This window comes from Amblyraja radiata, chromosome 1 (assembly GCF_010909765.2).
Source record: "Amblyraja radiata isolate CabotCenter1 chromosome 1, sAmbRad1.1.pri, whole genome shotgun sequence".
NCBI classification, from domain to species: domain Eukaryota; kingdom Metazoa; phylum Chordata; class Chondrichthyes; order Rajiformes; family Rajidae; genus Amblyraja; species Amblyraja radiata.
This window is the reverse complement of record NC_045956.1, coordinates 190,256,051-190,270,241: the sequence shown is the minus strand read 5'-3', so window position 1 is coordinate 190,270,241 and position 14,191 is coordinate 190,256,051. Positions and strand designations below refer to the sequence as shown.

The window sequence follows — 14,191 nt, the reverse complement described above, 5'->3', positions numbered from 1 at the left end:
CCCTTATTCTTAAACTGTGACCCCTGATTCTGGACTACATTTGATCGGGAACAAAAATGTCAGGTACATTTTTCCTGTATCTAGCCTGTCCAATCCTTTAAGAATTATATATGTTTCTATAAGATACCCTGTCATTCTTCTACATTCCAGTGAATATAAGCCCAGTCGACCTATTCTTTCATCATATGTCAGTCCCGCCATCCCAGGAATTAACCTGGTGAATGTACGCTGTACTCCCTCAATAGCAAGAATTACCTTCAAGGTCGGCCGAGGAGTGGCAGGTGAAGGAGCTAGTGCGGGGGATTGGCTGCAGAAGTTAGTTAATTGAACAGCAAATAAAAGTAGGTCTTGCTCTTGGGGGAGCGGCCTGTTGGGGAGTGGCTTTGTTGAGGTGAACTGCCTTGGTGAGTAGAGTGTGAGCCTTTGGCTCCAGAGTCTTAGTGCCTTGGTGAGTAAAGTGTGAATCTTTGTCTCGAGAGTCTTTGGCCAGGAGGCTGAGGCAAGGAGGCTACACTTGATCAAAATCTGTCATTTTTTCCACTGAAGAAATGGCAGACAAGTTGGCACAGTGTGTTTCCTGCAGGATGTAGGAAGTCAGGGACACCGCTGGTGCTTCTGGAAACTACACCTGCAGAAATTGTGTCCAGGTGCAGCTCCTGAATGAACGTGCGTGTTGGGGAACTGGAGAAGCAGCTGGATGACCTCAGGGCCATTCTGGGCAGGACCTAGAGTGAGGTTGCCATGCCAAGGTTACAGGAAGAGCAAAGGTGCCAGGGTTCAAGATGTCTCGGACCGACTTCAGAACATCCTCAAGAGGGAAGGTGAGCATCCGGAAGTGTTTGTGCATGTGGGCACAAACGACGTCGGGAAGAAGAGGAAGGAGGTTCTGCAACATGACTTTGGAGAGTTAGGAAGAAGACTGAAAAGCAGGACTTCTAGGCTGGTTATCTCTGGATTGCTTCCTGTACCTTCTGCTAGTGAGGGCAGGAACAGGGTGATAGGGGATCTGAATATGTGGCTGGGGAGCTGGTGCAGGGAGCACAGATTTAGATTTATCGACCACTGAGATCCCCTCTGGGGTAGAGGTGACCTGTACAAAAGGTTTAAGAAGGAACTGCAGATGCTGGAAAATCAAAGGTAGACAAAAGTGCTGGAGAAACTCAGCGGGTGCGGCAGCATCTATGGAACGAAGGAAATAGGCAACGGTTTGGGCCAAAACCCTTCTTCAGACTGAAATGTTGCCTATTTCCTTCGCTCCATTGATGCTGCCGCACCCGCTGAGTTTCTCCAGCACTTTTGTCCACCTGTACAAAAGGGACGGGTTACACCTTAACTGTAGGGGGACCAACATTCTGCCTAGTGCTAATGCTACACGTGTGCGTTTAAACTAAATAGTGGGGAGTTGGGGGTCAACAACGTGAAAGCGTATGCGTGGGGGGGAGCGGTTGACAAATTGAAGTATTGTTAAATTGGGAGTAAGTTAAAGTGTTGTATATGAATGCGCAAAGTATAAGAAATAAAGTGGATGAGCTTGAGGCTCAGTTAGAAATTGGCAAGTATGATGTTATGGGAAATGCAGAGACATGGCTGCAAGAGGGCCAGGGCTGGGAACTGAATTGAGATTAGACAATAGACAATAGGTGCAGGATCAAGCTCTCTCTTGAAAGTATCCTGAGAACCTGCCTCCACCGTCCTCTGAGGCAGAGAATTCCACAGACTCACCACGCTCTGTGTGAAAAAGTGTTTCTTCATCTCCGTTCTAAATGCCCAGATCCTGTTGTACATCCCTTTACCAACTTGACAACATTTACATAATAATCTGCCTTCCTGGTTTTGCTGCCAAAGTGGATAACCTCACATTTATCCACATTAAACTGTACCTGCCATGCATCTGCCCTCACACCCAACCTGTCCAAGTCACCCTGCATTCTCATAGCATCCTCCTCGCATTTCACACTGCCACTCAGCTTTGTGTCACTTTGTTACTTTGAATCCCTTCATCTAAATCATTGATGTATATTGTAAATAGCTGCGGTCCCAGCACCGAGCCTTGCGATACCCCACTAGTCATTGCCTGCCATTCCGAAAGGGGCCAGTTAATCCCTACTCTTTGTTTCCTGTCTGCCAACCAATTTTCTATCCATGTCAGCACTCTACCCCCAAAACCATGTGCCCTAATTTTGCCCACTAATCTCCTATGTGGGACCTTATCAAATGGTTTCTGAAAGTCCAGGTACACTACATCCACTGGCTCTCCCTTGTCCATTTTCCTAGTTACACCCTCAAAAAATTCCAGATTTCCCCTTCATAAATACCATGCTGACTTGCAGATTTCCCCTTCATAAGTACCATCCTGTTACTGCTACCCAAATGTGCCGCTATTTCATCTTTTATGATTGACTCCAGCATCTTCCCCACCACCGATGTCAGGCTAACTGTTCTATAATTCCCCGTTCTCTCTCTTCTCCTTTCTTAAAAAGTGGGATAACATTAGCTACCTTCCAATCCATAGGAACTGATCCTGAATCTATAGAACATTGGAAAATGATCACCAATGCGTCCACGATTTCTAGAGCCACTTCCTTAAGTACCCTGGGATGCAGACCATCAGGCCCTGGGGATTTATCAGCCTTCAGTCCCATCAGTCTACCCAACACCATTTCCTGCCTAATGTGGATTTCCTTCAGTTCATCCGTCACCCAAGATACTCTGGCCACTAGTACATCAGGAAGATTGTTTGTGTCCTCCTTAGTGAAGATGGATCCAAAGTACCTGTTCAACTCATCTGTCATTTCCTTGTTCCCCATAATAAATTCATCCTTTTCAGTCTTCAAGGGTCCAACTTTGGTCTTAACTAATGTTTTCCTCTTCACATACCGAAAGAAGCTTTAGGTATTCAGGGGTATACGTCCTATACGACAGACAGGTGGGCAGAGGGAGTTGCGTAGCTCTGTTGGTAAGGAATGAAATTCAGTCCCTTGCGATGGGTGACATAGAATCAGGAGATGTGGAGTCAGTATGGATAGAACTGACAAATTCTAATGGTAAAAAGACCCCAATGGGAGATATCTACAGGCCCCCAAACAGTAGCCTGGACATAGGGTACAAGTTGAATCAAGAGTTAAAATTGGCATGTAGCAAAGGTAATACTACTGTGGTTATGGGAGATTTCAACATGCAGGTAGACTGGGGAAATCAGGTTGGCACTGGACCCCAAGAAAGGGAGATTGTGGAGTGACTCCGTGATGGATTCTTAGAGCAGCTTGTACTTCTCCCACATCAGGGAGAAGGCCATTCTGGATTTAGTGTTGTGTAATGAACTGGATTTGATAGGGAACTCAAGGTAAAGGAACCATTAGGAGGTGGTGACCATAATATAATAATTTTAATCTACAATTTGAAGGGAAAATCAGAAGTGTCAGTATTACAGTTGAGCAAAGGGGACTATGGAGGCATGAGGGAGGAGCTGGCCAAAGTTGACTGGAAATATACCCTAGCAGAGATGAAAGTGGAACAACAATGGCAGGTATTTCTGGGAATAATACAAAAGGTGCAGGATCAGTTCATTCCAAAGAGGAAGAAAGATTCCAAGGGGAGTAAGAGGTGGCCGTGGCTGACAAGGGAAGTCAAGGACAGCATAAAAATAAAAGAGAAGAAGTATAACATAGCAAAGATGAGTGGGAAGCCAGAGGATTGGGAAACTTTTAAAGAGCAACAGAAGATAACTATAAAGGCAATACGGGGAGAAAAGATGAGGTACGAAGGTAAACTAGCCAAGAATATAAAGGAGGATAGATAGTAAAAGCATCTTTAGGTATGTGAAGAGGAAAAATTTAGCTAAGACAAATGTGGGTCTCTTGAAGACAGAAACATGTGAATTTATTATGGGGAACAAGGAAATGGCAGACGAGTTGAACAGGTGCTTTGGATCTGTCTTCACTAAGGAAGATACAAACAATCTCCCAGATTCAGGATCATTTCCTGTGGATTGGAGGGTAGCTAATGTTATCCCATTTTTTAAGGAAGACGGGAGAGAGAAAACAGGGAATTATCGACCTGTTAGCCTGACATCGGTGGTGGGGAAAATGCTGGAGTCAATTATAAAAGATGAAATAGCGGCACATTTGGATACACATTAAATTGCATCTGCCATGCATCTGCCCACTCACCCAACCTGTCCAAGTCACCGTGCATTCTCATAGCATTCTCCTCACAGTTCACACTGCCACCCAGCTTTGTGTCAGCTGCAAATTTGTGAATATTACTTTTAATCCCTTTGTAAAGAGTCCAAACTCACACAGGTTGAAACACAAGCATCTTTATTGTTCAGGTCATTAACTACTAAGCAGGTCATCACACGTTCACACTGCTACTCTGACGTGTAGTATGCAACGGAGCGGAACGTGGGCCTTTTTTTCATCGCAGTATCACTCTATTACTCTATGCTTTCATTGGATGGGGCAATGAGTATAAATGTCATGAAATCATATTGCAGCTTTATAGGACTTTGGTTAGGCTAAACTTGCAATATTGTGTGCAGTTCTGGTCACCCCATTACAGGATGAAATGTGTAGGCTTTGGAGAGAGTGCAGGTTTGGATTAGAGGGCATTAGCTACAAAGAGAGGTTTTATAAACTTGAATTGTTTTTTCTGGGGAGTTGGAGGGGACATCTGATTTAAATATATAACATTTTGAGAGGCATGGATAGAGTAGACAATCTGAACATTTTCCCAGGGAGGAAATGTCAAAGGGCGTTAGCATAGCTTTAAGGTTAGACAGGTAAAGATGAAAAGAGTAGTGCTCCTGAGGAGGTCCCATTTCTCCAGGTGCAAAGCAAAGAGAAGCCCCTCTCAGGGAAATATGTGAAGTAGGATCCCAGAAACACCAGGGAAAGTGTATTCCTCGTTTACAGTGATTAATGTTGCCAATATGTTTTGTGGTTCTTGCACATTCTTAGGTCAGAATACTGGCACACAATGCTACTTTGTGTCAATAGGTATAAATATTTATTTTCTCCCCAAATAATATTGTGTTTAGGCCATATTCAGTAGTCTTGGTTTTGCCAATAACTGTTGCTTGCAGCTGGTGTAAGGTGTCAACTCAACAATTTTAACAGCATATTTACCTGTTAAATGAATCTTTGCAACTATGTAATTCTGTTTGTAAAGGAAGAATCATATACTTACTTTGCAGTTTCTGCAGCAGATATCATTTGATGCACATTTGGCACCGGGTCGAAATTTACACAGTAAAGCAACACAACAGGGATCCATGCACTCCTAAGTGAAGAGGGACAATTTAAATTAAAACGATATAGTCTTACCAACAAACACAACAGCTCTGTCAAATTCATTCATGCCCATTATTCATGTGCAGAAGCATAAAAGGGACATTTTACCAATGTTAGAATGATGTTGGCCAAACACCGGCAAATGGCATTAGCTCAGCTATAAACCTGGTTGGCATGGCTGAGTTTCCCGTTTCCATGCTAAGCGACTATGACTCTCCACGACTAATGAATAGACACAATGAACAGACCCTACAGCCTCTTGGGTAGAGATTTCCAAAGATTCACCACACTCTGGATGCAGATATTCATTTTTTATTAAGCCCTGGGAATATGTCATTATGCAAAGAAGATATACGAGGTCTTGGGACTTTGGAACCTTGAAATAGCAGAGGTTGAGCTACTTCAATTATGTTCTCTAGAACACAGAGATAGAGGGAGTCCTGACGGAAGTACACAAAATTCTGAAAAGCATAGATAGGGTAGAAAGTTCTCTCCCAAATGCTAAATGGGGAGAGAATTCAGAAATCGGAGGTGTAACGGGACTTGGGAGTGCTGATTCCCAAAAGTTAATTTGCAAATGGAATCATTGGTAAGGAAGGCGAAGGTAATGCTAGCATTTATTTCAAGAGGACTACAATACTGGATCTGGATCTGGATGTAGTACGGTGAAAAGCTCAAGGTACAGCAACACTCAGCACTGGGCAATTTTATACTCAACAATTTTTACATTTTATCAAGCCAATTAACCTACAAACTTGTATGTCTTTGGAGTGTGGGAGGAAACCAAAGATCTTGGAGAAAACCCACGCAGATCACGGGGAGAACGGACAAACTCCATACAGACAGCACCCGTGGTCGGGATCGAAAGGTACAGGAGTCTGAAAACTGTAACGTCCAGGTTCAGGACAATCACCATATTATTAAATGCTACATATTACAACTAAACTACGCACTGCCTTCATTAACTGCAGCAGGGACCTTCGGATTTGTTTTCTTTGTGCAAAAATTGGGCTTTTTTAACCAGGTTAGATTGTGCAGGTCGGATTCACATTTGGAAAGTAATTTATTGTCTTAATCACCAGGATAAAATGAAATAGCTCTTCGAGTACACAGTACTGGACTGGGCTATGTTCTACACTCCCTGCAGGTTCAGCGGTCAAGAGAAGAGCAGTTGCCATTCCAGGCCGAGATGCAGGACCTCCAGGGTTGTTATCTCCGGTTTGCTTCCAGTTCCTCGTGCTGGCGAGAGCAGGAACAGGGAGATACGGGACCTGAACGTGTGGCTCAGGAACTGGTGCACGGGGCAGGGATTTAGATTCTTAGATCACTGGGATCTGTTTTGGGGTAAGGGGGAACTGTACAAAAGGGACGGATTGCATCTTAACAGGTGTGGGACCAGCATTCTGGCAGGCAGGTTTGCCACTGCTACACGGGTGGTTTTAAACTGAATAAGGGGGGTGGGGTGTTGAATGGGCTAGTGGAGGATGGAGTTAAAGGGAAAGGGTTTCTTAAATGTGTGAGCGTAGAGACAGAGGGGTGTAAAATGAGGGTAGAAGCAATAGGTAGCAAGGTGAAAAGTAAAAGTGGCAGGCCGGAAAATCCAGGGCAAAAATCAAAAAGGGCCACTTTTCAACAAAATTGTATAAGGGGTAAGAGTGTTGTAAAAACAAGCCTGAAGGCTTTGTGTCTCAATGCAAGGAGCATTCGTAATAAGGTGGATGAGTTGAATGTGCAGATAGCTATTAATGACTATGATATAGTTGGGATCACGGAGACATGGCTCCAGGGTGACCAAGGCTGGGAGCTGAACATCCAGGGATATTCAATATTCAGGAGGGATAGAGAGAAAGGAAAAGGAGGTGGGGTAGCGTTGCTGATTAGAGAGGAGATTAACGCAATGGAAAGGAAGGACATTAGTTTGGAGGATGTGGAATCGGTATGGGTAGAGCTGCGAAACACTAAGGGGCAGAAAACACTGGTGGGTGTTGTGTACAGGCCACCTAACAGTAGTAGTGAAGTTGGAGATGGTATCAAACAGGAAATTAGAAATGCGTGCGACAAAGGCAAAACCGTTATAATGGGTGACTTCAATCTACATATAGATTGGGTGAATCAAATTGGCAGGAGTGCTGAGGAAGAGGATTTTTTGGAATGTATGCGGGATAGTTATCTAAATCAACATGTAGAGGAACCAACGAGAGAGCAGGCTATTTTAGACTGGGTATTGAGTAATGAGGAAGGGTTAGTTAGCAGTCTTGTTGTACGTGCCCCCTTGGGCAAGAGTGACCATAATATGGTTGAGTTCTTCATTAGGATGGAGAGTGACATTGTTAATTCAGAAACAATGGTTCTGAACTTAAAGAAAGGTAACTTTGAGGGTATGAGACGTGAATTGGCCAAGATTGACTGGCAATTAATTCTAAAAGGGTTGACGGTGGATATGCAATGGAAGACATTTAAAGACTGCATGGATGAACTACAAAAATTGTTCATCCCAGTTTGGCAAAAGAATAAATCAGGGAAGGTAGTGCATCCGTGGATAACAAGGGAAATCAGGGATAGTATCAAAGCGAAGGATGATGCGTACAAATTAGCCAGAAAAAGCAGCATACCGGAGGACTGGGAGAAATTCAGAGACCAGCAGAGGAGGACAAAGGGCTTAATTAGGAAAGGAAAAATAGATTATGAAAGAAAACTGGCAGGGAACATAAAAACTGACTGCAAAAGTTTTTAGAGATATGTGAAAAGAAAGAGATTAGTTAAAACAAATGTAGGTCCCTTGCAGTCAGAAACAGGTGAGTTGATCATGGGGAACAAGGATATGGCGGACCAATTGAATAACTACTTTGGTTCCGTCTTCACTAAGGAAGACATAAATAATCTGCCGGAAATAGCAGGGGACCGCGGGTCAAAGGAGTTGGAGGAATTGAGTGAAATCCAGGTTAGCCAGGAAGTGGTGTTGGGTAAATTAAATGGATTAAAGGCCGATAAATCCCCAAGGCCAGATAGGCTGCATCCCAGAGTACTTAAGGAAGTAGCTCCAGAAATAGTGGATGCATTAGTAATAATCTTTCAAAACTCTTTAGATTCTGGAGTAGTTCCTGAGGATTGGCGGGTAGCAAACGTAACCCCACTTTTTAAGAAGGGAGGGAGAGAGAAAACGGGGAATTACAGACCAGTTAGTCTAACATCAGTAGTGGGGAAACTGCTAGAGTCAGTTATTAAAGATGGGATAGCAGCACATTTGGAAAGTGGTGAAATCATTGGACAAAGTCAGCATGGATTTACAAAAGGTAAATCATGTCTGACGAATCTTATAGAATTTTTCGAGGATGTAACTAGTAGCGTGGATAGGGGAGAACCAGTGGATGTGGTGTATCTGGACTTCCAGAAGGCTTTCGACAAGGTCCCACATAAGAGATTAGTTTACAAACTTAAAGCACACGGCATTGGGGGTTCAGTATTGATGTGGATAGAGAACTGGCTGGCAAACAGGAAGCAAAGAGTAGGAGTAAACGGGTCCTTTTCACAATGGCAGGCAGTGACTAGTGGGGTACCGCAAGGCTCAGTGCTGGGACCCCAGCTATTTACAATATATATTAATGATCTGGATGAGGGAATTGAAGGCAATATCTCCAAGTTTGCGGATGACACTAAGCTGGGGGGCAGTGTTAGCTGTGAGGAGGATGCTAGGAGACTGCAAGGTGACTTGGATAGGCTGGGTGAGTGGGCAAATGTTTGGCAGATGCAGTATAATGTGGATAAATGTGAGGTTATCCATTTTGGTGGCAAAAACAGGAAAGCAGACTATTATCTAAATGGTGGCCGACTAGGAAAAGGGGAGATGCAGCGAGACCTGGGTGTCATGGTACACCAGTCATTGAAAGTGGGCATGCAGGTGCAGCAGGCAGTGAAGAAAGCGAATGGTATGTTAGCTTTCATAGCAAAATGATTTGAGTACAGGAGCAGGGAGGTTCTACTGCAGTTGTACAGGGTCTTGGTGAGACCACACCTGGAGTATTGCGTACAGTTTTGGTCTCCAAATCTGAGGAAGGACATTATTGCCATAGAGGGAGTGCAGAGAAGGTTCACCAGACTGATTCCTGGGATGTCAGGACTGTCTTATGAAGAAAGACTGGTTTATACTCTCTAGAATTTAGGAGATTGAGAGGGGATCTTATAGAAACTTACAAAATTCTTAAGGGGTTGGACAGGCTAGATGCAGGAAGATTGCTCCCGATGTTGGGGAAGTCCAGGACAAGGGGTCACAGCTTAAGGATAAGGGGGAAATCCTTTAAAACCGAGATGAGAAGAACTTTTTTCACACAGAGAGTGGTGAATCTCTGGAACTCCCTGCCACAGAGGGTAGTCGCGGCCAGTTCATTGGCTATATTTAAGAGGGAGTTAGATGTGGCCCTTGTGGCTAAGGGGATCAGAGGGTATGGAGAGAAGGCAGGTACGGGATACTGAGTTGGATGATCAGCCATGATCATATTGAATGGCGGTGCAGGCTCGAAGGGCCGAATGGCCTACTCCTGCACCTAATTTCTATGTTTCTATGCATCCCGTCAGCATAGTTTCATAGTGCATCTACAGAAATTCAAGAGAATTCTTGTGGACATAATACTATAAGACATTACAGCAGAAGCTGCTCTGCCATTCTATTGTGGCTGATCTATTTTTCCGTCTCAACCCCATTCTCCTGCCTTCTCCCCATAATAAACATAATAAGTAACATAAGGGCAGCATGGTGGGGCAGCGGTAGAGTTGCTGCCTTACAATGCTTGCAGCGTCAGAGAACCAGGTTCGATCCCGACTACGAGTGCAGTCTGTACGGAGTTTGTACGTTCTCCCCGTGACCGCGTGAGTTTTCTCCAAGATCTTCGGTTTCCTCCCACACGCCCAAGACGTACAGGTTAGTAGGTTAAAATGTGTAGGAAAGAACTACAGATGCTGGTTTAAATCAAAGAAGGGTCTCGACCAGAAACGTCACCCAATCCTTCTCCAGAGATGCTGCCTGATCCGCTGAGTTACTCTAGCATTTTGTGTCTACCTTCAGGTTAGTAGGTTAATTGGCTTGGTGCAAGTGTAAATTGTCCCTCGTGTGTGTAGGTTTTGCATTAATGTGCAGGAATCACCGGTCAGTGGGCTGAAGGCCCGCTTCCTGCGCTGTATCTCCAAACTAAACTCAGTGGGTCAGGGAGCATCTCTGAAGAAAAGGAATTGGTGACGTTTCAGGTCGAGACCCTTCTTCAGACTGAGAGTCAGGGGAAAGAGATATCAGACATATAGACTGTGATATAGAGAGATTATAGAACAAATGAATGAAAGAAATGCAAAAAGCAACGATGATCAAGGAAAGATAGAGCCCACAATATTTGCTCCATTGTTGGCTGTGGGGTAGTTGATAACGAGTTATACAGACAATGACATTGTTGCTTTCAGCGTATCTTTCATACATTTGTTCTCATACTGGAGGGCATAGCTATATTGTGAGGCGGGGAAGGTTACTGGAGATGTGCGGGGAAAGTTTTTTAAACAGGGATTGGCAGTGGCTGGAACGCATTGCCAGCTGCGGTGGTGGAGGCAGACATGAAGGTGGTGTTTAAGAAGATTTTAGACGCAATTTTAGATAGTGGAATTCTTTGCCTCCCAGGGCGGTGGAGGCAGGTTCTCTGGATGCTTTCGAGAGAGAGCTCGATAGGGCTCTTAAAAATAGCGGAGTCAGGTTATATGGGGAGAAGGCAGGAACGGGGTACTGATTGGAGATGATCAGTCATGATCACATTGAATGACGGTGCTGCCTCGAAGGGCTGAATGGCCTACTCCTGCACCTATTGTCTATTGTCAAATGGAAGTGCAGGGAATAGAGGCAAGGCAAGGCAAGGCAACTTTATTTATATAGCACATTTCATACACGAGGCAGACTCAAAGTGCTTCACATAAAAACATGTCATACAATAAATGAAATAATAAAATGAAATAAAATAGAAGAACTAAAAGAAAAGAAAAACAAAATTTAAAATGCATTATAAAAAGTGCAAAAGTTAAAAGTGCAATGTAGTTAAGATTTAGCTGAAAGCTAAAGTAAACATAAAAGTTTTCAGTCTTGTTTTAAAAGTGGTCAAAGTTGAGGCAAGTCTTAAATCTTCAGGAAGTTTATTCCAGCTATTTGTTGCATAGTAACTAAATCCTGCTTTCCCATGTTTTGTATTTACTCTGGGAATCACTAGCAGATTGGTTTCAGAAGATCTTAGCGGTCTAGAAGGCTTATATAGTGGAAGCATGTCAGTGATATACTTTGGCCCTAAACCATGTAGTGATTTATAGGTGAGCAGCAGGATTTTAAAATCTATTCTCTGACATACAGGGAGCCAATGTAAGGATTTAAGAATTGGTGTAATATGCTCAAATTTTTTGGTCTTTGTTAGAACTCTAGCAACAGCGTTCTGAACAAGCTGTAGCTGCCTGACAGTTTTTTTTGGAAGACCTGCAAGGAGACCGTTGCAATAATCTAGATGGACATGGATGAATAATAGAGGGACATGGATCATGTGCCGGCAGATGACATCAGTTTAACTAGGCATGATGTTTGGCACAAATACTGTGGACCGAAGAGCCCGTTCCTGTGCTGTACTATTCTATGTATATTGATATGATATTTGAAGCTGACTATCTCTACAGAAACTCTTGTTAAGGACATTGTTCACTCTTTTCTTAGGGAAACAACCAACTCGTTCATTTTGTTGACGTTAAGCTTAGTCGGATACCACAATAGACAATAGACAATAGGTGCAGGAGTAGGCCATTTGGCCCTTCGAGCCATTCAATGTGATCATGGCTGTTCATCCACAATCAGTACCCCGTTCCTGCCTTCTCCCCGTATCCCCTGACTCTGCTATTTTTAAGAGCCCTATCGAGCTCTCTCTTGAAAGCATCCAGAGAACCTGCCTCCACTGCCTTCTGAGACAGAGAATTCCACAGACTCACCACTCTCTGTATAAAAAGTGATTCCTCGTTTCCATTCTAAATGGCTTACTCCTTATTCTTAAACTGTGGCCCCTGGTTCTGGACTCCCCCAACATCAGGAACATGTTTCCTGCCTCTAGCGTGTCCAAGCCCTTAACAATCTTATATGTTTCAATGAGAACCCTCTCATCCTTCTAAACTCCAGAGTGTACAAGCCCTGCCATCCCAGGACTGACATATCTCGTTATTTCTCATTATTCTCTGTATTTCTTGTCATATCTTGTTATTTCTTGGTGAAATAGCAGCCATTGGAAATTTGCCCAGCCACTCCTATGTGCAACGTAACTTATTTCTAACACCAAATGAACCAGTGAGGGGAATAAGGGGAGAGTAAAAGGGGAGATGAACACTTCAACATTTTGGAATTCGAGGGTGTCTTTGTTCATTACTCACCTCAGGCTTTCCGCAGTCACATTCTTCACCTGGATCCACATAGGAATTTCCACATTTTTGTCCTCGAACCAGCAAACTGGGATCGGGCAGGTTATAAAGGCACATCCCAACACCACGAGTTAGACTTCGCTGGAAAGAATCTTTGCTGCAGCTGCTGAAGACCTGTGCTGGCTGAAGCCTGAAAGAATAAATCAGATTATCAAATCCCAAATGCTAATCAAATCCTTAATTCTAAAGAGTGATCCCAAGGGAACTTAGTTGCAGAATGTAAAGCAGCACAGTTGCGCAGTGGTACAGTTACTGTCTTACAGCAGCAGAAACCTAGGTTCGATCGTGACTACGAGTGCTGTGTGTATGGAGTTTGTGACCGTGTGGGTTTTCTCCTGGGTGCTCCAGTTTCCGCACACATTACAAGGATGTGTGGGCTTGTGGGTGAATTGACTTGTGCAAATAGTCACTAGTGTGCAGGATATAACTAGAGTACATGTAATTGTTAGACTGCGGGGACTTGGTGGGCCGAACGGCCTGTTTCCATGCTGTATCTCTAAACTAAACTAAACAAACTAACAGAGAAAAAAATAAATAGTCTCACAGCATGGAAGCAGGCTCTTCAGCCCTACTTGACACTGCACTTGAATTTGGTGGCCTTGTACCCTGCTTGAAGTGGTATAACACAGCACTTGAATTTGGTGGCCTTGCACCCTGCTTGAAGTGGCATGAAACTGCACTTGAATTTGGTGGCATTGCACCCTGCTTGAAATGGCATGAAACTGCACTTGAATTTGGTGGCCTTGCACCCTGCTTGAAATGGCATGAAACTGCACTTGAATTTGGTGGCATTGCACCCTGCTTGAAGTGGCATGAAACTGCACTTGAAATTGGTGGCCTTGCACCCTGCTTGAAATGGCATGAAACTGCACTTGAATTTGGTGGCCTTCAAAGGTTCATTTATTGCCACATACACCAATTGGTGTCGTGAAATTCAAGTTGCCATTGCAGCACATTAATAAGAATACAACACAACATTATAAAGAAATTTAACAGAAAACATAAAAACATCCCCCCAACAGGTCCCTGTTAGTCTAGTATCTTTACATATATTTAGGGACGGCACAGTGGCGCAGCAGTACAGTTGCTGCCCTACTGGTCACCCCTATTGAAATCTCCAAACTCATCAGCTCTTCCAAACCCACTACCTGCTCCCTCAACTCTCTCCCCACTCCCCTGCTGAAGTCCTGCCTCCCCGTTCTCTGCCCCTACCTCACTAATCTCTTCAACTCCTCATTGTCCCAAGGAATTGTCCCCTCTGCTTTCAAAACTGCTGCTGTCACACCAATCTTAAAGAAACCTGGTCTTGATCCCTCCTCTCTCATTAACTACCGCCCAATCTCAAACCTCCCCTTTCTTTCAAAAACCCTGGAGCGTATCGTTGCGTCGCAACTTCATTCCCACCTCCTTGCGTATAACCAACTTGAACC

General features: G+C 43.9%; 1 protein-coding gene across 1 annotated transcript in view; it reads right to left on the bottom strand.

Moving 5' to 3' along the window:
* The window catches only part of LOC116989155 (disintegrin and metalloproteinase domain-containing protein 19-like), a 78,453-nt gene that overhangs the window by 31,318 nt on the left and 32,944 nt on the right, over positions 1 to 14,191 (bottom strand). Inside the window, exons 11-12 of the mRNA XM_033046417.1 lie at positions 12,714 to 12,891; positions 5,188 to 5,280 (exon numbers count right to left, since the gene is read on the bottom strand). Coding sequence (XP_032902308.1) covers positions 5,188 to 5,280; positions 12,714 to 12,891 — 271 coding nt within the window. The remainder of the gene's footprint in view (positions 1 to 5,187; positions 5,281 to 12,713; positions 12,892 to 14,191) is intronic.